Below are 25,362 nucleotides of genomic sequence, written 5' to 3' on the forward strand. Positions count from 1 at the left end.
AAAAAAAAAAACTTTAAATTTGCTCGATATAGCACCTTTGAAAAGCACACAACACAAGGATTCAATATGAATAACAAAATTACCAACACTTTTGGATAGGCTAAATATTCATGCAGAACTGTCAACTGTTTTTGCCAATATGATATGGCTAAAAGTTTGGTGTCAAATGTAAAATGGATCTATAATTGCAACGTCTGTTTTGTGACCGGCAGCTCTTAAGACAAAGAAACGTCATATCAGACTAACTCTCCAGACTGGCGCTAACCTGTCAGATCCAGTTATTTACAATCAGATCATACAACAGGTAACTGGAGGTGACTGTACATGTGGATAAGAAATCACAACATTATTTACATATTTCTTTTTTTTTTCTCTCTCTCTTTAGGTTGGAGCAAAGTTCAAGCGTATGGGGCTCGCGGATTTCAAACTCATTTGGAAACCTAAAAAAGTCTGAAGATCTGCCCGAGTTCCAAGGAGCAGTTACTAGTATATGTTCAGAGGACGTTTTAACCTGTAATAAAACACGAAATGTAAAGCAGTGGATGTAATTATTGTATTAAACAAACAGTAAATGTCAGAATTTAAACATGTTAATGTGCACGATCACTCAAGATCTTTTTTTTGACCAGCGAACACCACCGTCTGCATTGAATGAACATAGCAAGTCATACACTAATCATAAAAACTGCAGGGCTGTTTGTGAACATTAGTATATGAATTAATTCAGGAGCATTTCTTTTTTAAGCTAGATAAATGAAGTTATTCCTAATAAAAGTCTGAACTGCCAGATGATCTTGTGTACTAGCAGAGGAAGCCCAAGTACAACAATATGAGAGCCACTGGTCTAAGTGAAGGCCTTGAATTGATCATCATTAATTTATACCACTGGGAAAGTGTAAATGAGAGTGAAACAACAATTTAATAAGTTATATGGCATATCGTGGGATTTATGAGTTTGCACACTCACAAAAATACATATTTTGCTGCTCCCACTGATGAGTTTGAGTCTGCCTCACTGGTGATTAGTCAACAAATCCAATCAAAGTTGTTTTGCACAAGCGTTGCCTCGCAGAGCTGCACAAAACGGTGAAACAAAAAATAAATTTAATGTCCCTACTGAGCAGTGCTTTGACCCTCCAGCAGGGGGAGAAAAAGTGAAACCTTGTAGGGGGAAGAGATGCACCCACATGGACGGACAGGCTATAGACGGACCTAAAGATGATGGGGGTCCCTCTGCAAATAGAGCAACGATCTAAAACCGCAACAAAAACAGGAGGGGCAGAGAGTGCTACACTGAATCAATAATGTAAAACACATGATCTTTGCAGCTCACAAACACAGGTGCTCTTTGAAACTTTAAACATGCAATACACTTAATTTGCTGAAGTATTCAGAAAAGGACTGCTTCAAGATGAAATTATGCCTCACACTGCTCGGGTTCTAACAAGTTTGCAAGGCGGGCTGGAGTCGGACAGATTTGGATAGTGAAATAATTTGTGTATTTGAATGTCTTTACCTCATTCGCTTGTGGGGACTAGCGTGCGACAAGCTGGAAATGTCTCATCTTACAGCAGCACAGTCTTAGATTAGATTGAAGTAATATTTATACAATTTTATATTTCCTGGGGATAATTTTACTAACCTACTACTCTATCGACTTAAAAGTTTAACTAAAACTGGGTGAATAGAAAAAGAATTAGGGCCAAATGACCAACGATATTAGGTGTTCCAATAATCCAAATGGAAGACATCATGATATATCAAAATATACAAATGTACAAACCTTTTTGGTATCACAGCCTGAAACAAACGCACAAACGTGCAAAAGTTCTGCTGTCGTCGTGATTTTCCTAAGTTAGTTCCCATTTCGCAGCTTGGTCAAGATTTAACAAATTGCTTCCGACGTTTGTTTTAATGTAATGGACCATACTATGTAAACATGATTTAGTAAAATAATGTAATACTGTATTCACAACAGTTATCAAACATAAAATGATGAGTTGCAGGCAGCCTCGAGCTTCTGTTTGAATTGTCTTTGCATGTGTTGCAGCGGTGCAGTCTCTGAACAGTCTGAATGACCAGATCGCCAGCTTCATGGTGACCGGCCCCAAGCCCATGGAGCAGGAGGAGGAGCCGGACTCCAGCCCCAGTCCTCCGGAGGGTCAGGGCATGCACAAGTCCATGACTCTGATGAGGCACCTGCTCGTCGACGCCCAGGTAGGACAATCGAGCAAGGCCCATGTCTGCAACGCTAGCACTGCTAAATTATTACTAACTATGTAAATATTGCTATGATCTAAATATAGACAAACATGTCATGTTTTTGCTGCACATGATATGGGGTTAGTTATCTTAATTTGTAGAAGTGCCAGACACTGTCAGTCAGACATTTTGCTTCAGTAGGATCAATATGAATGTTTATTAGTCATCTTCATGTCTTTAGCACATAGCATGTGAAGATAGTACCCAGCACCATATACAATAAATGTATTACAAAAATAAGCCCCAAAATATCGTCTCTGCATAGTGGCCATCGGTCAATCAAAGTTTGAAATTGGTATTGGCATCTGCCAAAAATAAAAAGTCATCGGTCGACTTTCAATCCTTGAGGTAAGGGGTACTTGGAGTATAAATGACAGACTTAAGGGCACACAAGAGACAAAAGGTTGGAAACTACAGCAAAACACAGGTACTGTGGAAAAAAATAGTAAAAGCAATAACTACAAGCTATTAGCGTAACAAGCATTGAAGGCTATTTGAGAGCAGAAATGTTCAGGGGGAGGTATCATGGCGTGTTCAGGTGTTGGAACAGAGCATATTCAACTCTAGAGAAACAACTGTGTCACGAGGGAACTGTGTTGTAATCTTAAAAAGACACTCGCTCAGGCTCTTTAAATACTCTTAATAACACAATATTCTTTAGCCGCTATTCCCTGTCCACGCTCCCTCGATTATCCAATGATAACCAAGCTGTCTGCTAAAGTCCATTTTTATGAAAGAAAAGTGACAGAAAAGATGAGCTGGCACTCTTTAAATGAACCGCGAATCGTTTAGTGTGGAGTAAATGGTATTTTTCATTAACCAGATTCACTTTCATTCAGAAAGTGAGAAGTGCTCCAGGGAAGCGCAGAGTCAATCGTTTTCCTAGAAGCCGTCAGCTTGCATTGTAGTTAGTAATAGACCATTTTACCAGGGACAATTTTTAACAGTAGCCGTCAAACCGGTACGTCAGAAATCCTTTGAGGTATGATGATATGGAACGGCCATTTTATATTTGCAATGAATAATTTGTTGAGTAAGTCAATTCTAGCGCTTATTACAACATAAGAGAGAGAGGCTGGGGATTTTCCCCACATGGGGCGTGTGGAGGTGCCGGAGAGGCTGAGGAGGCTGATGATTTTGCTGCTGCTGTGGAGATAGATGGCGGAGGGAAGTAGTAGAAACGGCGGCGTTTCTTTAATCTCTTAAAGGATTTGTATCATGCTATTTTAGCTATTCCAAAGTGAAGTATAGGCATTTATATGATATATTGTACTTCTACCACTATGGAGCACTCATTTTTGTGATAAATCTAAGTGTTTTCTTGAGGTATTTTCAAACCCGGAAGACAAAACGCTTCGATTCAGTTAACTCCGCCCTGCTCTCCGCACATACAACTTTACCGTAATATAAATAAACAGCAATAAGTGAAGTTACTTCACGATGCAGTTATAAGGGGTTGACACCTGCAACACAGCTTCATCAATGGCTAATACACAAGCTAACACACATGCTAATATGCTAACACACACGCGTTTTGATAAACTCACCGCTCTGGTCCATCGCTGTTTACGTGATGGGATTCGCGTTGGTTATAAAAGTTAATTCACTTTGATTCTAGGGAAGGTTCACCAAACATCCATCAGAGACAGTCACAGAAAAACACTATTTTGGTCATAGTCGCCGAATCCCGGAGAGAAAAAACAACTTCTGACGAGTGGCCTCTTCTTTAGGAAGGTTGAATAAAGTCCTCATAGCCAAACACGCTTCTTTTTCTCCTTGACATTATCGTTAGGTAAGAATAAAGAACAGCTGTGTCCAGAATAGATCACAACAAGCTCCATCTTCAGCTGCAGCGCAAACATGACGTTCAGACGCTCAGGGGAGTTTTGGCCCCAGCTGACCTGGAAGCACCTCAGGCACATTGTTTTTTTTGTTAAGACAGAAATAATGAAAAAGCTGTTTTACAAATTGAAATCAGGCCGTAAGCATAGAATTAAGACATTACATTACAGACGTCGAGCACTTCCGTTCCGCTGTCAGTCGTTCACCAGGAGAGGGCGGCGCAGCTGTCAGTAAGGAGCAGAATTCAGGAGGATTACTGAAAACTGCGCGAATGAAGCCAAAAAACACTCTGGGGGTGTTTTTTGGCTTCATTCTTCATTAATAAGGAAATAGCATAACAACATGGTTAAAAGCTCCAAAATGTCGATTTTGAATGATATAGGCCGTTGTACAGTTTGCCGTTACCCAAATCTAAATGCTTCATGAACAAAGTGTCAAAATAGCGACAAAGAAGAGGAAAAAAAATACAACAAAAAAGTAACAAGAAAGCAACAAATGTGCGACAAAAACACGATTAAAAATGATGAAAAAGCAATAAAAAGAGCCATAAAAGAGCGTCAAAAAAGTGCCAAAAACATGCCGGAAAAGCAACAATTACACAATTAAAAAGCGCCAAAAACACGACTAAAAGGTGACATAAACATAACAAAAAAGCGTCAAAAGAGCATGGAAAAAAAGCGATAAAGAAAGCAACCAAAACTGACAAAAACATGATGATTTGTAGGTCTTCTCAAATGAGGCGCGACGCTGGCCTTGAGGCTGCAAGCTCCAGTTGAGAGGTTTTTAGATTTGGAAAGGAGAAAATGTGCTCGGTCAAGGCGGGGGTTAAGAGTTTAATAAGCATAAGCAGATTTTAGGGGTACCATACTACCATTACTTTTACTGATAATATTACTATGACGAACATGTCATACCTTGCCAGATTTATTTATAGGGACTGGCTTCACCATTTATTTGTTTTGGGTTAAATCGCTCAATTCAAATAGAAGAATGCAGACTTTTTCAGGCCACCATCTAAATTATCGTGCGACGCTAATAAGTCCAAATGTTCCTCGTCATTGTCAAGGGCAGGCATCGAGTGAATACCCACGCACCTCTGAATAGGACTAAGAGCCACACATACAGTATTGTAGCCTTTGAATCTTTGGCAGTGCGCTCTTGTTATCCTCTCACCACCTCTCACCGTTTCTCTTCTCGAGGCAGAAAGCATGTTTAATTCACCCACTAAATCGCGCTGGGGCAGAGCGATGCGGGGAGACTACAGAGCGAGCCGTGATTGACGTGTTCAGGTCTGCCCTCTCTTCTTCACTGGAGGAGACAGGAGGAGGGTGGCCACTTTCCCTCCAGCTCCGCGCCGCTCTACATCTGTTTGTTGATTTTGCACTCGTCTCATGGTGTTAAGGTTTTTTGATGAAAATATAAGAAAATAAAGCTCATGATGAAACTGTCAGTCATGCACGGGGGATGTTGTAAATAAAGCTAACACTCTTTAACTGAATACTGAAGGTGCTTGTTGGTGGGGAAAGTTTCAGGACCCCTGTGATATTGAGGAATAAGGAAAGTGCTTTGCTTGGATGTGGTTCAATTCCTGAGGTTTAAAATTGACATGGAGGCATAAAAACAATAGGGAACAACCAATTCTTCCCATAAAACCTACACTTACAAATGCTCATGTACATTAAATGCACCTAAGACGAGTGTCTGGCCCTTCTCTTCGCAAATTTAAAAAAGGAATTGTCCATATGTGTTTTGGGGGACTTGACAGTTGTTTAGGTCACTGTTTGGTGAAATCATCTTGAGGGCCTGAAGATGTACTTATTCTCGAGGGCCAGACCTCTTCAGTAGTAGAACCATGCTACTGCAGCCATGTTTTTGACGAGGAAACAACGTAACATGGTTAAAAGCTCAGAAACGTTGATTTTGCTTTAAAGGTACTGGTAGGTTGTAAGGCGTTTGCCATCCATAAACATGTGATGGTTAGGAATACGAGGATTGCCCTGACATTGTGGCGTAAGTGGTGACTTTGACAGTGACTGAGGAGCGGTGAGGAGGAAGCCATGAGTAATTGGACAGATCTGACCTCTTCTCACCTCTGCTTAAACCAACCGTAAACTGCTGCCAGTCACTTTCGACGAAGGGCTAAGGGGCAGGAGCGGTCAGTGTGTCTTTGGGGGGCTAAAAGCGCAGAGAAACACTTCCTTTGCTACTGTGCGGCTCCATTGGTAGAGGATGTGGTGTGTTTGTAGAAGTAGAGTACATGATGCTTCAGTGCTCTAGATATATTTACAGACTCCACACAGATAATTTTTTATGTAATATATCCTGGCTAGACAATTGAGCCACACATTAAGTACTATTAAAACATCTATCTCCCCCCACCCCCCAAATTTTCAATAATTATTTTTCAGTTCAGTTCAATAAGCACATTTTTCAGTTCAGTCCATAACAATTTTCAGTTCAGTCCAATACGCATTTTTCAGTTCAGTTCAATATATATTTTTCAGTTCAGTTCAATATGCATTTTTCAGTTCATTTCAATAAGCACTTTTCAGTTCAGTCCAATGCTCATTTTTCAGTTCAGTTCAATATATATTTTTCAGTTCAGTCCAATACTCATTTTTCAGTTCGATGCTCTCTCATCGAATGCAATTTCTCCATCTGTGAGATCAATAAAGTATCATCTATCTATCTATCTATCTATCTATCTATCTATCTATCTATCTATCTATCTATCTATCTATCTATCTATCTATCTATCTATCTATCTATCTATCTATCTATCTATCTATCTATCAGCACTTTTCAGTTCAGTCCAATACTCATTTTTCAGTTCATTTCAATATGCATTTTTCAATTCAGTCCAATGCTCATTTTTCAGTTCAGTCCAATAAGCACTTTTCAGTTCAGTTCAATAAGTTCTTTTCAGTTCATTCCAATATGCATTTTTCCGCTCAGTTCTGCCAGATAAGTGTTTGTAAATTTCCGAGACCACATATTTATACATCTGATAACAACCAACAGTCAACAACCAACCGCAGTGTTGTGTGGAAACAAACCCGTGTGATTCTGAATGAGAATAACTGAATATGCCGACAGCCCCTGATGCAACGGCTCATTAGTTCAGTAGAAAAGATTTAGCGCTCTGCAAAAACAAGACACTTATGCAGTCTTCATCATGAATTTTTCACACACCATAGTGCAGGGTTCGGGAGCGGGCTACGGAGCCGGTCACACTGCTCGATAAAGGCAAAGAAAAATGTATGAGGTGAGAAACATTATTTCAATGGGATTGTAAGAAAAAGGAGATCTACACACCTATATTTTTGAACCTTCTCTACTTTAAATTTGGTAATGCTTCTGTATCCTTAGATGTTACAGTGCAGAGAATTCTAGGTTATATGTACAGTATGTTATTATCATGTACCAAGAGCAATTAAACTGTCGAAAATGCAGAAATCTGTAAAGATCCATGTTTCAATACTATTACGATGTATCAAACTATACTAATACAATACTAAGCATTTTCGAGTTCCTGTCATGCATTAGATTAGACCTTAGGGGTAATGGTACACCTACATTTGGCACATGTTCAGCTGAGAAATGCTTGTAATTAAAGCAATTTGAGTGGTGAAATTATCAAGTGAAAGTGGAAGGACTTAAAACTGGCGACTGAGGCAAGGCAAGTTTTTTATTTAAAGCAAAAATTAAAAATTACAAGAAGGCAGATAAAATCAATCCGTAGCTCATCAATATAAAAATTAATTACGTTCTGTAAATTGAAAGCAAAGAGTGCCGATAAAATACGTTCATGCAGTTGTCATGTGCACTGCTAAAAAGAACAGTCTGGACTGGAGCACTGGACTTATATGGTCGTACTTTCTGGTTCTAGTCAGTACTCGAGCAGCGGTGTTCTGGATGGCGTTCTGGATGGCGTTCTGGATGGCGTTCTGGATGGCGTTCTGGATGGCGTTCTGGATGGCGTTCTGTCTAACAGCTCATTTAGAGAGGCCAGTGAGCAGCTGTTACAGTAATCTAACCTGCTGGAGACAAATGCATGGATAAGTCTCTCTAAGTCTGGTTTTGACACTATTCCTCTGATCTTAGCAAGGTTTTTTCAGATGGTAAAAATCTGCTGATGTTATTGCTTTGTTATGGCTGTTTAAGTTCAGGTCTGGGTCCATGATTACTTTTAGTTTTCTAACCTGATTTTTTGGTTTTAGAGAGAGAGACTCAGGCTGACTGATAACACTTTTTCTTAGTGTCTGTGGGCCAAAAACAATTCTTTCAGTTTTGTATGATTTTATTTGGAAAAAGTTGTTTAGCATCCACAAACTGATCTGTGGATGCAGTGACAGAGTGAATAATAATAACAACTAGAAATGCAATGGCTGCGCCATTGCGATTGACTGCGGAATTGCGGGAAGCGAATGCAGAAATTGCATAAACTGTTCAAATTGCATAAAATTGCTTAATATGCATAATCTAATTTGCACAAACTGGTAAAATGCATAAAATGTTGTGTTGCATAAACTGTATAAACTGCATAAAGTGGTAAAATGCATGAATGGGTTAATTTGCATAAATTATGTAAATTGCATAAACTCTTTAAAATTCATAAATCCTAAATGGCATAAACTCTTAAGTTGCATAAACTGGTTAAATCCCATAAAGTGGTTATTTTGCATAAATTATTAATATTGCATAAACTTTTATATTCCATAAACTGGTCAAACTGTTGAAATGGCCTCAGGGCAGAAGCTGCACAAATGGCTGAAAGGCCTGGAGTCTCCCCATTGGCTGGATTCCCCCATACACACCAATGCAAAAATTTCAAACTCTCGTATAAAAAAACTGGAAATCTGCAGAAGGCCAATTTTTTCTCAAAACCCACAAGTTGCATAAGCTGAACATGCACAAAGTGCAGAAATTGCATAAAATGCAGAAAAAAGTGCAGAAAAGCATGGATTTGCGGCAGCCCCATTATAAGTCAATGGGAAAAATCTCCGACATTTTGGCCGATTGCATAAAAACCGTAAGTTGCAGAAGTCCCAAAAGTAATAGCACCCTTCTCCTCAACATGCGGAACGTTTTGATGCATAACTTGCATAAATTGCACAAAGCATGAAGGTGCTGAAAGCTCTAGAAAATCGGGAAAAAGATGGAAGAGGAATAATAATAAAGAACATGAAAACCAATAATTGACTGCGGAAGAATTCCGCAGTCAATCAATAATAATGCTGCACAAAAAGAAAAACAAAGCATGTTTTGCTCACGTCTCCTTCAAATACAAGGCAGAGAGTGGTGTCCAGTCAGATGCTCTCACCAATTCCTAAACAACCGAGTCCATGTATGATCCTTGTGCTGACTTTATGATTGACAGCTGCAGATAACTCTTGTCTCTGTCATTATTAAACAGACGTGGTGTGAGTGGATTTCTAAGGCTGGATGTGTGGTGGGATTGGGGGTTCAGTAGGGGCTTGTCTCCAGCCGGGACCTGGATCTGGGTCCCAGGTGCACTCTGTGACACCATGCATTAAACATGAGCACGGGCCCATCTGCTCCCGTTAACCATCCCTGGACCGCACTAAGGCTTGATATTTTAACTATATCATTATGTGTCAGCTCAATCCTAAAGGTCAGCACACACTACACGACTTTTCTAGTTGTAAACGATTTTATATAGAATGGAGGTCCACACTACACTGGATTCAGTGCGATTATAGAACGTGTGGGGGTTCACATTAAAGACTGAGAAATGTAAGAGCAAACACAGTACACGATTCACAGCACATCTGTCCTTTCTACCGCTTCATTTCTCCTCCGGCTTCAAAAACTCAAATCCGCAAAGATAGGCCTGTGTTTGTGAGCGTGGGAAAACGTATTCGTGTCCCGATTGGTCAACGCTGTCAACAATGTCACAACACCGCAGTGCTAGGCTACTGCTACTACTACGATAAAAGTCGGCGACATGAAGAAGTGGGACGTATTTCAGTGGATTTAATAAGAAAAGGAGACGAGATGGAGGAGGCGGAGGAGACATCGGAGAAAGTGGAGAGAGGCTAGCCGCCGTTAGCGGCGAGGTGAAGCGGAACAGTTCGTCTCCAAACTCAGTAAGTCCTGCTAAACTCTGTTGGCGGTTGAAATGTAGCTTGAAAAGGTGGTTGTTGTGAACTTTTGGTGGCATAAAGTTGTGCTATTTCGTGTGGGGCTGTGGCCATGAAATTAGTTGTTTGTGCCGCTGTTTTAACAGAGAAATGGAAAAAAATATCAGTCTGTCATTGGCCGCTGCTTTCTGTGTGTTCACAGAAACGGTAAAATCACCCACGTTGCCCACACTACACGATTCGAACGTCACTCCAGCCGTGACCCCCCCACACTACACGACCCGACTCTGTGCAACTGTCTTCGACAAGAGGCGACCCGAGAAGACTCAGTGCGACTGAGAATTAGAGCAAAATCGTGCATAAAAGTTGTAAGACATTTTGTCAAGGATGAAATAAAATAAGCAAAAAAATATGAACGTTGTCAATTTTCAAATGCCATATTTAAAATACAGTGGTTACGGTGGCTAGCAAGTTTAACTAAAGAAAAAGTTTGATATCTTTATCCTGTCTTATTTATACACCAATAAATGAGGGCAGTTTTATTCAACAACAGATAAATAATTTTTTACTTTGAAATGACATTCATTCTGGTCACACCTTTTTCCTAGTTTGTTTTTGTATTGTTGTCTCTTGCCTTGTGATTGTTCCCATGAGAAAGAACAATATTTCTTGTGATCAGCAGATCAATACCGAAATATCAATATTCAAAACTCATATAAAGAGTTTAAAATGAAAACTGTTAAACTGACTGAATATTTTTTTGTTTGGCAGAACTCAACCGGTTATAAACCTGGACTAAACCGGGACTGAATAAGAAACTTGAGTTTTTAGGCAAATTGAAAAAGCATAACAGAGCAGTGTTGTTTACTCTGCAGCGAGAGGGGAACATCACTGTGTAAAGATCTTTGACGTGTGAAATACTTTTGCTTTGTCATCGAACAGTGCAGTTCGTGTTTAGAAACGTTTCCCTGAAATAAAACCGTGTCCTTAGGTGGATCTGGTCTGTCTCTGCAGCTCAGAAAGTAACAATGTCCTTTCTCTCTTTTTATCACTGCCTAAGTGGAAATTCTGCTCTAAACATGAAGTCACAGGTGACGCTGCTGAGGCCTGTGTTCTTTCTGTTGTGCTGTTTTGGGAATTTTTCCTGAACACTTTTTTTACACCCATGTTATTTTAATTGAATAAAAAAAACATAGGTATTGACAAAAGTACAGTTAAGGCACCGGTACCGGAAAGCTGGTGTCGTTGAAGTAGTGGTATCGAATAAAAGCGGTACACAGCTCTAGTACTGTATTATGTGTTAAATAGCCTATGTGTACTGTAGGTTGCTAAACAAAAATGTCAAGTTAAAGCTGCAAAAGTGAAAAGTTTTAATTCTTTGCAGTGATCGTTGTCTCCACCTGGTGGCTGAGAGAGAGAAATATATAAAAAATATCTAATTATATTAAAATTTTGATTTAATTGAAAATGTATTTGTTGTAAAATGAAGATTCAGTTCACAGTGCATTATTTAAAAAAAACATATTCAGGAGCATGAACGTTCTCCCAACAAAACATTACTCGTTCATTATGTGCACTGGAGCAGAAAGGATACAGCTGATTGTAGCGACCATTTTATACACTAAATTTCCCATCAGCCCCTTGTCTATGAGCTTTAACTTGAGGAGAGGGGTGAAGTCGTCTCTGAGGAAGACCCTCTTTCACATGAACACAGTGTTTAATAGACTCATGGATCCCACAGTCGCACTGGACAGGTTCAGGGACGACTTCAAGGTGATCACAGAAAGAATCAGGAAGTACATTTATGTGGAAGTACATTTTTATACTAAGACAAACCAATGCTACTTAATACTTTCAGAACTACTTGTTTTGTTTTGTTTTTTACTTCTACTTGTGTATATTAAAAAGAAGTAAAGTTACTCTTAATTTGGTGAGAAAGTAGTTATTTTTTCCGCTGTGAGTACATTTTTCTAGAGAAAGGAGATGTAGTCTTTCTTGTGCTTTGTTCTTTAATAATGAGAGGTATGTGAGGTATATTAGACTAGGCCCTGAATAATTTCTTTTTATATATTTCTATGGCTTTAATAGTAGGATTTTCATATTGTTGCAGGATGTGCGGTCACCAAACCTTGATGAATCCCTCTTTCTTTTAAATGTAAATCCAGCTGGGATGGTTTAACGATTTTTACTATTGGAATACAAAAGGCTCGGACAAGTCGTTAGAAAGGCCACTCTGAAGTTGCGTGATGCTTGTGAGCGTTCAGTTTGGCCCACGACGTGGCAGAACATTAATTTTGATGCCAAGACATAACACGCCACAGAACCAAATGACAAAAACAACTTTATTGTAAAAAAGATAGAATATAGCACTTTCTGACCAACACAATGTAATATGATAATTACCATGTGTTGGGATTATTTCAAATAACTTTAATACCTGACACGTGTAATTCGTACAGCGCCGGCGCGTTCACCTGGGCTGATTAGTGGCAGGAGGTTACCGTTGAAAGAGCAGTTGGTTAAAGACTCTATGAGAATCCCTTTATCTACATCAAAGAAAGAGACCAGACCATCTTCATAATCCACAAACACTCCTACTTTCTGAGGCATGCAGTCCAGACCGTGTACATGATAATTTCCAACAGAACATGGGATTTGACTTTCATTGTCCCATTTCAATAACCAGAACCCATTCCGTGTACCAAAATGAGTGTTTCTTCGCACATGCTCTTTAACAACTCCCACAGCCCATTGTCTTGACCCTTGTACAGTTACCTCAAAGTAAAACTTGCCTGAAGAGAAGGCTTCTTGCCCTAAAACAGAACAAAAGGGCTTTGAAGAAAATAATTCAAGGAGATCTGAACCATCTTTTTTTGTTGATTGATATCGCACTGTTTTGCTCCAATGTTCCAGGCTAATGTTTGGATGTGCAGTGCAGGAATCTAGAGTGACATCCACAGCATACTGTTGGAATCTTTTTAAATCTGCCTTAAAGACCTTTATAATCTCTTTACTAAGATGATCATCCTGCAGTTTGGACAAAGATTTAGCCAATATTCCGCCAAACGTTGCACAGATATCGCTCTTTGTCCAGTCGTTGAGCTGCGGAGCAGGTTTGGCTGAAGTGAAGGTTTGTACAAACTGCAGGTGGTCTCCTGAGCTCCACTGTTGCTCCATCTCAGCACTTCTTTGCTCCAGCGCAGAGATTTCAGCCTGGATCTGCTCAATAATCTGTGCTGCCTCCTCCTCGCTCTTCCTGTGCTTCTCTTCAATGCTCTGTTTGAATGTGTCCAGACTTTGTTTTACACAGTCCATCAAATTATTGAAGACTGTGATGCCTTCTTGTATTTCTGTGTCTGCGTTTTTCTGACTGAGTTCCACTGAGCTCCGGATCTCGGCAATTTTCTGAAGCCTTTGTTTAATTTGCTCCTTCACCTCGGTCTGCTGAACCTCACACTCCTCCTTCAGGGGAACTGCCTTGTGATCTTTATGGCCAGCAGAAAAACAATCCAGACAAATGAAGTGTGAGTGGTCCTTACAGATGAGCTCCAGGGGTCTGTCGTGCTCAGGACACAGACGCTCCTCCAGGTTGGGCACTGCTTCGATCAGCTGATGCCTCCCAAGACGAGGGTTGGTGAGGTGGGGCTGGAGGTGGTTCTGACAGTAGGAGGCCAGACACACCAGGCAGGACTTCAGAGCTCGCAGCCTGGGCTCAGGGCACACATCACAGAGCACCTCTCCGCCTTTCACAGACTCTCCACTGACCACTGCTCCTGCAGCGGACTGGGGCTCCAAGACCACACTTTCAACTACAACATCTTCAACTTGGGGCGTACTTTTGAATTCAAAGACCATCTCAGCTAGAACAATGTTAACTTTTAGCTGTGGTTTTGTGTTGAAGGCCTGTTTACAGACTGGACAGTTGCAGTGGTCACTGTTGTCCCAGTGCTGGTTGATGCAGGCCCTGCAGAAGCTGTGTCCACACGGTGTAGTGACTGGAGCAGAGAACACCTCCAGACAGATGGAGCACAGGAACTGCTCTTCAGAAAGTGTGCAGCTCACAGAGGCCATCGCTACAACAGGACAGAGAGAGAACACTTAGATAAGGGGTTAGAAATAATATCATTATCACTGTTTTTGTCACAATATTTCAGCTCTATGTTCTTTTAAAACAATGTGAAGCTCATGCCCAGACACTCTCAATGTTGATGTTCTTTTCTTAAGCCCCTGTTTTCAATCACAGCCCAGTGAAGAGAGTGAAATGAGGGAGACAGCTGTGTTTCATAAAACAAGAAAAAAAAAAAAAACAGTGATTTTGATGAAAACTGGCCTGTGTTTATCTTAGATTTCTTATAACCGAGGCACAGAATTAAACTTCACCTATGGAGAGCTTAGAGTCTCCATCTCTTCATAAATGATAAGCTATTAAATAATTAAATAGATCTTTCATTCTGTGAAATCCCTGCATACCTGGCATGCCATCTGACATTCCCTGAAGTGCTATTCCCTCACTTCAATTTACTCCAATGATTAACTTTTCAGTAAGCCTCTGCAATGTCAAAAGATGTATAGAAGTGTGACATTCATCACAAGATCTCGTATTGGTGATGGGAAATGGTGAAAATGATGGGTCGTGCTTCCTGAACCACTCTTTCCCAAACGGAGCCCGATTAATCCTGGCATTGCCATCTTGGAATATGCCCGTGCCATCAGGAAAGAAGAAGTTAAAGTGGGGGTATTATGCTTTTTTCAATCACATAGCACCAGTCTATAGCACACTACAATAATGACGAAACCTTCTGTTTGTCTGTAAATGCAGTAAATTAAAAAAAACTGCCTTGTATAAAATTGCTGTCTCAAAATGGCTGTAGTGAATGTCTTGAAATAGGCCTCTGTCTCTTTAAGAACCTCTAACCCTTTCCGACACGCCCCCTCCACACGCTGTCTGTGGCATCAGTGGGGAGGGGGTTCTGCTGAGGAGCAGTGGTTGGTTACTCGGCTGGTGACGAAGCTCGGAGGCGTCTCCAGGAGGTGGGGGCGTTCCTAGGAGGACTCAGGCAAAGTTATCCCTAAAATGGCCGCCATCAGAGTTTTTACAGATTACTCAAAAATATGTGAATGTGCCAAGGCGACACTTCAGGCATGTTTTTAATGAGGGAATGACATAATAACATGATGCAAAGCTTGAAAAAGTCGATTTTGCATAATACCCCCCCTTTAATGGAATAACCTGGTCATTCAGGTCGTCAGTTGATCTCATTCTTTGGGCGGATAGTTTTGCTGAACCTGAACAACTGCTTTTTTTTTGGGCAGCGTGTTTAAAAACAAAGAAGGGCAACCAAATTGTAGTGGATCTCTGCCAAGGAAAACTGGTGAATGCACGAACAAAGAAATGTTTTCAAGGACACAATGTCTAAAATAATTATATAGGCCTACTATACAATCATTAGTAATATTCATTTTCATGTTTTATTTTTTTGGTCAAGGCCATTACAAGGAGGCTGAAGAGCCGCAGGTTTCAGACCCCTGCCCTGGCCCTCAACTGGCATATTCGTTCAGTGCATTTTTGTCCTGCTTAGGCATTGCAAACGTGACATCGGCAAGATTTTGGTTTGTGTGATGTATATTTATTCATGTTTCTATACTAATACAGCTGATTATTGCATTTTTCCCTTTAAAAGGAATTACAACTTTAATAGTGGTTTGTGTTTATTTTTATAATAGCTGGAATGTCACTCATTGTCATAAAGCATAAAGAATATTAAACAAATCAAATATAAGCATTATACTTACTTGAGATGGTTGTTTGTAGATCAGAGGTTTGATGATCTTCGAGCTCCGCACTCTCCACAGTTCTGACTTCTCTCTGTTGTGAGTTTCGTTTCCTGTGAAGCTCCAGTGTTGTGTAATGCTGCTAAAGTTGCTCCGCCTCTCGAGCACTTCCTGGTTCATGTCAGGACAGCCTGTGTTGTCCCGTAGTGAATAAACCTTCCTCTCATGGACAGTTATGTTTTTGTCAGATATGCTGTCCATTGTATGCAAGTATTATCACATCTGTAAATGTGTTGTATTTGTTGCAAAACTGTTTAAAATGCAGTAGTGGAAAATTTGAACTCTAGTGAACTTGGATTGAATAAGGTCGGTGTCTGTCTCCATCTGCTGACTACAGTCGGGTACAGAGCTCATTTCTGCAGGAAAGTTCCAGCAAACTGACGCTAACAGTGGTCATATATTGCACTGAAGTGATCAAAACGAGTCTGGGGACTTGAGCAGTGAAGGTTTTACGAGAAAAGTGGCACTTCAGTGTGAAATCACCCAAACATGTCAGTAAAACAAAATACAGAATATGAACACATCAAAACATTTTTAACATTTACAACAATATAAAACTTAATTACAGTAAAAGCAAAGGGTGAAGATAAAATACTTTCAGTTGTCATGCACGGCTAAAATAAGCTGTTTCAGCCTGGATTTGAATGGATTTTTTATTGGCTGGTTCTTACATTATTGTCCTGACAAGATGAAAATTGTTGATAAAAGTAATAAATTCGGTCAATACAGTAATAATAATAAATCTGACCTTATTTGCAAAAACGCACATTATACATACACATTAACACATTAAACATTGTTTTTGTGCACATTTCTATAAATTGTTGACCTTTAATTTGTGGGTTTTTCATTAACTGGAATTGTTTTGGAAGTTCATGTTTTTGTGAAAAGCATTTCATCCTGTAGAGACTTTGACTTTGTGCCGATAAAAATAAACTCTATTGTGTAGTTTTTGGGGGGTTTGTGTGAAAAGTTTTTAATTCTTTGTAGTGTTTCCACTGTCTCCATCCAGTGGCTACCGAGAAGAATATAAACATATATAACTGTATTCAGATTTCCATAATAATTGAAAATGATTTTTTTGTAGAATATGCAGTTCACAGTGCATATACAGTGTGGATTCTTACACTAAGGCAGGGGTGGCGAACACGCGGCTCTCGAGCCGCATGCGGCTCTTGGCCAATCAGAGTGTGGCTCTTTGCATGACTGGATAATACATTGCTGCTCTTTACAAGAGTATTGGTACATATTTCCCATAAACTGTAAAACAGTCTTTAAGAATCCTGACCAAAAATCCAACCATAGTCTGCAGACCCTGTTTCCATCTCTACACATGAATCCCGTATCACCCTCGTTTTCGAGGCAGCGTCTAAAGGTGCCTGCCTCACTCAAAGCTGATGTAGGTTAAACAACAGACAGGCAGATCGTGGCTCTGGGATCAGCTTCTGTGCTTTTCAGATTTCTGATCAGCTTACTCGTTATTTGATGAAATTTGGCCTCATATTCACAGAAAAATATAAAAATTAGGAAATGGAAAAAAGCGGAGCTCTAACGAAGCAAATGATGCGAAGCGCGACATCGCGTATCGCGGAAATACGCAAAGTCATTGACTTTTCTTTCGCATGTGACAGCAACTGTAACAATTACAACTTAAAACAGAACCTCAGACGTCCTCCAGAGGCTCCTGGTTAAAGTTTATGAACTTTGTGCAGCCTAGAGTACCTTCTCTCTGCGCAGTCCAGTCAGGACCGAGCTGCAGGCACTGAGCAGCCAGGGGCGAATCAGAGGAGGGGGCTCAGTGGGCAGGGCCCCACATACAAACACACCCCAGCATTAAAAATAAATAAAAAAATCTAATTCTGTCCCAGTCAGAACAGAACAAAATGTCAGTTTATTTAATATATATTTATTTCAATCTTGGTTAGGAGTAAAACCAATACATCTAATACAATTATTGAAAAAAAAGGCCATGCATAAAGTTATAGTTTATTGTGATTAAATATAACAGTCACATTATATTTAATCAGAATAAACTACCACCCCTGGATCTCGCAAATGGTCGGTGCCTTTGTGGCTCTTCACAGGATCAAGGTTGAAAATTTCGGCTCTTGGTCTCTGACTAGTTAGCCACCCCTGCACTAAGGGAAAAACCGGCGACCTTATACTTTCAACACCACTTTACAAATAGCGGTAAACTCAACTCATTTTCCTCTCCCGTTAAAGCAGCAAAGGTGATCTCTATTTCATTGAGACTTTATCGCAAACACAATGCTTGTAAATTGAACAAATACTAATAATGATAGATGTTTTACTATTGATTAATTCCAGTCCTCACTTGAGTCTGTTGTCGTGATTTTAGCTTCAGGTGTAAAGAAGGTGCTGAGATCAAGATGTTGTGGATAGAAAAATATAGACTGTATTTTTTTGTCTATTCAGTTTTATTGATCCACAAGCAACTGTATATATATGAATTATGTGCATTTAAAATATGGGTGAAGAGGAGAATGATGCTTCTATCACATGCCTGTATCAACACATATATACAGTCCCTCCATCATGGCTTTCATTATAAGTACGATAAACTTTTTTTGAGCTTGTACTACTATAGTGTCCATAATATGTACACATCACCACACGAGTTTCTTTCCTTTTTTTTTTTTTAAGTGACAAGTGCCAATAGTGGTTCAAAAATGTAAAAGATAATTATTTAAAACATTAGTTAAGGTTTACAATTTCCATTGCGCCTTGTCGACCTGGGCTGACCAGTGGCAGCAGGCTTTCAGTGAAAGAGCAGCATTTAAAAGACTGAATGAAAACAGAATAACATGCATCAAAGAAAGAGACCAGACCCCCTTCATAATCCACAAACACTCCAATTGTTTCAGGCATGTTGGTGAAACTAATGATCTCATACCCAACTTTGCACTGCTTTTTTTCATTATCCCACTTTATTAACCAGAACCCATAACATGGTTCAGCCGAAATATTGCCTTTTCTTTCTACAGACTCTTTAACCACTCCCACAGACCACTCTCTTGACCCTTTTACAGCTACCTCAAAGTAAAACTTGCCAGAAGAGAAAGCTTGTTCCCCTAAAACAAAGGGCTTTGAATAAAATCTCTTAGGGTTATCTGGATGTCTGATATTCTGAAATGTATATTGCGCTTTTCTAGATTGTCTTTCTAGACAAATGTTTTGATGTGCAGTGTCGCCATCTAGAGTGACTTTCACAGCATACTGTTCTAATCTTTTTAAATATGAGACCATGATCTTTCTAAGGTCTTGACGAAGCTGTTTAGTGTCCCACTGTGACACAGCTTCTGCCAACATTACATCATATGATGCACTGATCTTTCTGTTTGTCCAGTCGTTGAGCTGTGGAGCAGGTTTGGCTGAAGTGAAGGTTTGTACGAACTGCAGGTGGTCTCCTGAGCTCCACAGCTGTTCCATCTCAGTCCCTCTCTGCTCCAGTATAGAGATCTCTGTCTGGATCTGCTCAATCATCTGTGCGGCCTCCTCCTTGCTCTTCGTGTTCTTTTCTTCAATGCTTTGTTTGAACGAGTCCAGACCTTGTTGAACACTCTGCATCAAAGTGTTGAAGACTCTGATGCCTTCTTGTATTTCTGTGTCTGCGTTTATCTGACTGAGTTCCACTGAGCTCCGGATCTCTTCGATTTTCTGAAGCCTTTGTTTAATCTGCTCCTTCACCTCAGTCTGCTGAACCTCACACTCCTTCTTCAGGGGAACTGCCTCGTGATCTTTATGGCCAGCAGAAAAACAATCCAGACAAATGAAGTGTGAGTGGTCCTTACAGATGAGCTCCAGGGGTCTGTCGTGCTCAGGACACACACGCTCCTCCAGGTTGGGCACTGCCTCGATCAGCTGATGCCTCCCAAGACGAGGGTTGGTGAGGTGGGGCTGGAGGTGGTTCTGACAGTAGGAGGCCAGACACACCAGGCAGGACTTCAGAGCTTGGAGCTTGGGCTCGTGTGCCTGGAGCCTGGGCTCAGGGCACACGTCACAGAGCACCTTTCCTGCTGGAGCAGCCATGTCACAAACAACTTCACAACTTGCAGCGGACTGGGGCTCCAAGATCACTCTTTCACCTGCAACATCTTCAACTTGGGGTGTATTTTTGAATTCAAAGACCATCTCAGCTAGAACAATGTTAACTTTTAGCTGTGGTTTTGTGTTGAAGGCCTGTTTACAGACCGGACAGTTGCAGTGGTCACTGTTGTCCCAGTGCTGGTTGATGCAGGCCCTGCAAAAGCTGTGTCCACACGGTGTAGTGACTGGAGCAGAGAACACCTCCAGACAGATGGAGCACAGGAACTGCCCTCCGGAGAGTGTACAGCTCACAGAGGCCATCGCTACGACAGGACAGAGAGAGAACATTGAGATGAGGAGGGTTTTGAGTGACGTTGTAACTCATTATAAGGTAAGGCACAAGTGACAGTGAAAGGCCATGAACACACACTTTGTATGTCCAGCCACATGTAGCCGTCCTTTGAGGGGAATGGAGCATAAACAGTAGGGTCATATCATACAAGGGCCTGAAATGCTGTTCCCGCAATGAAATGTATTCAAATGAAAGCTTTGTAAAATACATATAAACATTTTACAAATAAAACACCTTTCAAAACACCTAAAATAGAACAATATTGAGATGGCGAGTGCATGACTAGGTGGCATAGGACTGTCTGAACAGGTGAGCTTTGAATGGCAGGGAGTCTATGGAATGGAGGTCAGGATGCCCCGGCGTGACCAGGTTGGCTTGTGGGACAGAGAGCTGGAGAGTGGAGGAGGAGCGGGAGTGCGTGGGCAAGAGTGGCGACATGGAGGAGGTCAGATATGTACAGTGGGGCCATTTTGAAGCTGATACTCTGTTTTATGGGAAGCCATTGGAGTTGTTGCAGGACAGGGGTGATGTGGTGAGTGGAAGGGGTCTGTGTGATGATTCCTGCTGTAGAGTTTTGGAGGAGCTGCATGGTGGCACAGCTGGTTAGTGCTCTCGCTTCACAGCTAGAAGGTCCGGGTTCGATTCCCACCTGCACGGGGCCTTTCTGTGTGGAGTTTGCATGTTCTCCCCGTGTCTGCTTAGGTTTCCTCCGGGTACTCCGGTTTCCCCTACAACTAAAAACATGTACAATAGATTCCCTTCTAGGGCCAGGACTCCCCTGAAAAAGAGATTATAAATCTCAGTGGGACTGTCCTGGTTAAATAAAGGTAAATAAAAAAATATATATATATATACGCATATCAGAGTATCCCGATCAAAAGAAACATTCATTTGTGTTCTGCGCAGTCTCTAGACTGTTCATAATCCACTGTGCTGCTGCTGTTGTTGTTTTTGGATACAGGTTCTGGAAGTAGAACCGGTTCTTCATTCCCATCCCCAATCAACAGTCAACAGACTTACTTAAGCACACAATGGCTGTAAAAAAAATAAAATAAAAAAAATCCCCACACCCTAGTCCTCTCCTAGCCTGGCCTGCCAAACTACATGCTTTTTCAAACACATATAGTCAAGGAGTGTGCGTGATCTCAGCGATTTCCTGGTCGGCGTGATTCACAGATGACATCAGCCAATTAGAGCAACGCTGTACAAAGAACGCTTCCAATGCTGTTTCTTGCTCCGGTTTTAGGGATTTTATATTTTCCAAAATATTTAGAACAGACAAAAGAGCAAAAGAAAACAGCGTATAAGTCATTGCGCCGCCATCTGTAATGTTTTTGGAAAAGTGCGGTGACAACTCCCGCCTCTCGGTCCGTGAGTGGTCCGATACATGTAAAATCGGGTAATGATTGCCTGCGAGCAGCTTCCCAGACGATTCTTCTTTTGAACTACGGGTGGAAATTAGCACTTGAGCTATAACCTGGTACAATGCATCTCTCCCTTTGAGGTTAATGTTTATTGTGCACTGTCCCTGTTTTTTCTAAATAAATAAACTAAACTAAAAAACTAAACAGAAAAGAGGAGTGTCTGGCTGGCCAGGCAAGTCTCCGAGACTGTTTGGTAAATGTTTTTTTTTTTCTTTAAAAGGAATTACAAGTTTAAATAAAACATATAACAAACACAAACCTCTTTTTAGAACATTACAGGTAATGAAATAGAAATATGAGCATTTCCTACTTACCTAAGATGGATGTTTGAATTTGTAGATCAAAGAAGTTGAATGTTTGATTCCCCTTGAGCTCCACAGTCTCCACAGTGCGGCCTTCTCTCTGTTGTGAGTTTTGTTTCTTGTGAAGTTCCAGTGTTGTTTAGTGCTGCTAAAGTTGCTCCGCCTCTAAAGCATTCTTGGTTGCACTTTGAGTCTAACACTGACGCCATCTGCAAAAAGGTGCAGCAAAGACTCTTCTTTTTAAGAAAAATGAATTCATTTAGAGTTTGTAATGTCCTCATGACTATCTTTTACCAGTCTTTTATTGAGTCAGTTTTAACATTTTGTTTTGTATCTTGGTTTGGGACAAGGCCTCGTGGAAGACCCAGGACACGCTGGTGGGACTATGTCTCCGAGCTGGCCTGGTGTCGCCTCGGGTCCCCCCAGAACAGCTGGAGGAGGTGTGTGTGGATCGGGAAGTTTGGGCATCTCTGCTGAGACTGCTGCCCCCGCGACCCGGCCCCGGATAAAGCGGAAGAAAATGGATGGATGGATGGATGGTTTGGGGCTCTTTCTGTGACCAACAAAAAATGTTTGATGAAGTTGGTCAGAGTAGCAGGTAAAATCATTGTTGCACAGCAGACTCAGCTGCATGACCTTTACAGCCAAAGGGTTGTACATAAAGCCCAACAGATAATGGAGTGTCCGGACCATCCGCTTTTTAAGGAGTTTAACCTACTCCCCTCCGGACGCAGGCTAAGAATGCCCTGTACTCGAACTCGTCGGGCCAGGGCCTCTTTTATTCCAGAGGCTGTTGCGAAGATAAATGATCATATGTTGCTCAGTGAAGCTGCTGTAAATTAGACTTTATTTGATCTTATGCTGATTGTCTCTCAGCTTCAGAGCCGGACTGATGATGCTGTGACTGTATGATCTTTGTCCCAAGCACAATTGTTGTCTCACTGTGTTTTTTTGTTTGTTTTTGCTTTATTATGTGTGGACACTTGCTGCATAATAATTTCCTTCGGGACATTAATAAAGTTGAACCTTGAACCTTGGTTCATGTCAGGACAGACAGTGACTGTTTCCCAATTGCCAGGATCCTCGCCGTCTCGACCACTTCGGACGGAATCCACGTCATCACAGCGCCGCCAAGTGCTGTTCCAGTTCACTTGGACCACTCGCCCCCTCGCAGCTCGACTCCTCCGTTTGGCATCTTCCACTGCCTTGGAGAGCTGAAATTACACATGATGCACTGCAACATTGTTCTTCTTCCTTCCCTTTTCTCCCAAAACGTTATTTGTTTGTACTCACTATTAAGTTTTGTTCCATGTTCGTGAAAAAAATATTGTAATCTTATATTATATGAAATCATTGGTTGTAAACAAGTGAAGATGTAAAAATTAGACATCCAAACCAAAACCAGTTAATAAACAGCTTCTTGGCCTCTTATATAAAACAGTTGTTGATAAGACGACACTCGGTTCCGTTTTGGAGGAGCCACCACCGAGGACGTCAACGAAGTGGACAAATGGATAAAGGATCCTGGCATTTGAGAAATGGCCTGTAATTCTCCCTGTAGTGAATAGACCTTCCTCTAATGAGACAGTTGTTTAACAGATATGCTGTAGTATGTACACATTTGTAAATGTATTGTATTTACTGTTTAAAAAGCAGTAGTGGAAAATTTTAACTCTACTGAACTTGGATTAAATAACGTCTGTAACTGTCTCCATCTGCTGACTACAGTCAGGTACAGACTTGAGCTAATTTTGCAGGACAGTTCCCAGCAACCTGAAGTTTACAGAGGTCAAACTTTGCACTGAATTTATCAAAACAAGTCTGGGGACTCGTCACATTATTCAATTTGTCTTTGTTTTCTATTTTTGGTTGTCAGACTTTTCAGCATGTTAAGACTGTTTACTAATGTTTCCATTGTTTTATAATGTGTGTCAGCACTTTGGCCAATTGTTAAGTTTATAAAGTGCTTTATATATAAAGCTGGTATGGTGTGGTGGTGTGGGAAAACATTTTTAACATTAACATTCTTTGAAGTAGCTATTCTAACGTAATTGCAATATCTGGCCTTTTCTTAGATGTTTGGCTGCTTTGGCTTCTTTAGCTGTTGGAAGCCAAGCACATGTCCTCCACCCACTTCCTTCGGAGTGGCACCGTCTGTCCATGTTAATTCTACTGCTTTACTTCAATGAAGGTCTAAGGGGAAGGAGTGGTCAGTGTCTCTTTGGAGGGCTAAATGCATAGAGACTATATAGCATGTGGTGCATATGCTAGAGTAACCACACGATAGATACATTTACAGACTCCACAAAAAACAGTCAACACTCTTCGACAAGGTCCAAGCACAGCACAAGTCCATAATTCAGAGAGGGCATGAAATCCAAATCAATTATGACAAGAAGAGCAAAATGTGGTATTTGATTGATGTGGCTATCCCAGATGAGAAAAAAATTCTAAAAGAGGCAGGTCACAGTGCATATACTGTACAGCAGGGGTCATTAAGAGCATTAAGTTGTTCGAGGGCGACCAGTTAAAAACAAATCCTAAAGACTTAAACGTACACTGTTCACTTATAGGATATTGACCCCATATTATATTAAAATAGCTTTATTTTAAACTCATACCGAGTCACAAGAACCGAAATAACTGTAATTTTAAGAATCAGATTCAAGAAACTGAAGTGTTTTACACTTTAGAAAAAGTCCCAAGGCCTACTGGGCATGCCCCAAAGGGCCCCTGGGTGCCCGCGGGCACCACGTTGGTGACCCCTGCTGTACAGTATTGATTCTTACACTAAGGGAAAAACCTGCAACTTTATACTTTCAACACCACTTTACAGTTTAATTGAACGTTATCACAGTCACGATGCTTGGAAATTGAACAAATACTAAAAAGCAAATGAAAAAGTACCAAATTGAGCAGTAGTATTTGAAGAGTAGATTGAATCAAAATACCTCCAAAAATAGAAAAATAAATAAATAAAATTAAAAAAACGTCAATATCTTCAGAAAGTACAGTATGTCGGGTAGATGTTTTACTATTGATTAATTTCAGCCCTCACTTGAGTCTGTTGTCGTGATTTTAGTTTCAGGTGTAAAGAAGGTGCCGAGATCAAGAAAAATACAGCCTATATTTTTTTTGTCTATTCGTTTTTATTGATCCACATATATGTGACATTATGTACATTTGAAACATGGGTG

General features: G+C 40.7%; 3 protein-coding genes across 6 annotated transcripts in view; 1 reads left to right on the forward strand and 2 right to left on the reverse strand.

Annotated features, from left to right (window-relative positions):
• Nucleotides 1–25,362, forward strand: part of kazna (kazrin, periplakin interacting protein a) — a 310,954-nt gene that overhangs the window by 57,180 nt on the left and 228,412 nt on the right. For all 4 annotated transcript variants that reach the window (XM_079558002.1, XM_079558003.1, XM_079558004.1 and 1 more), the window contains exon 2: nucleotides 2,051–2,217. In XM_079558002.1, coding sequence (XP_079414128.1) covers nucleotides 2,051–2,217 — 167 coding nt within the window. The remainder of the gene's footprint in view (nucleotides 1–2,050; nucleotides 2,218–25,362) is intronic.
• Nucleotides 7,911–16,172, reverse strand: LOC306964300 (E3 ubiquitin-protein ligase TRIM21-like; the record flags this gene model as incomplete). The annotated part of the gene is made up of 3 exons (XM_079558291.1): nucleotides 16,002–16,172; nucleotides 12,666–14,281; nucleotides 7,911–8,087 (listed from the first exon to the last, which is right to left on the reverse strand). The coding sequence occupies exons 2-3, from the start codon at nucleotides 14,277–14,279 to the stop codon at nucleotides 7,911–7,913; spliced, it is 1,791 nt and encodes a 596-aa protein (XP_079414417.1). The 5' UTR covers nucleotides 14,280–14,281; nucleotides 16,002–16,172.
• On the reverse strand, nucleotides 18,838–23,327 carry LOC306964301 (E3 ubiquitin-protein ligase TRIM47-like; the record flags this gene model as incomplete). Its single annotated transcript, XM_079558292.1, has 4 exons — nucleotides 23,199–23,327; nucleotides 22,178–22,340; nucleotides 19,229–20,410; nucleotides 18,838–18,845 (listed from the first exon to the last, which is right to left on the reverse strand). The coding sequence occupies exons 3-4, from the start codon at nucleotides 20,406–20,408 to the stop codon at nucleotides 18,838–18,840; spliced, it is 1,188 nt and encodes a 395-aa protein (XP_079414418.1). The 5' UTR covers nucleotides 20,409–20,410; nucleotides 22,178–22,340; nucleotides 23,199–23,327.

Source organism: Gobius niger (assembly GCF_951799975.1).
Source record: "Gobius niger genome assembly, chromosome: 6".
Lineage (NCBI taxonomy): Eukaryota > Metazoa > Chordata > Actinopteri > Gobiiformes > Gobiidae > Gobius > Gobius niger.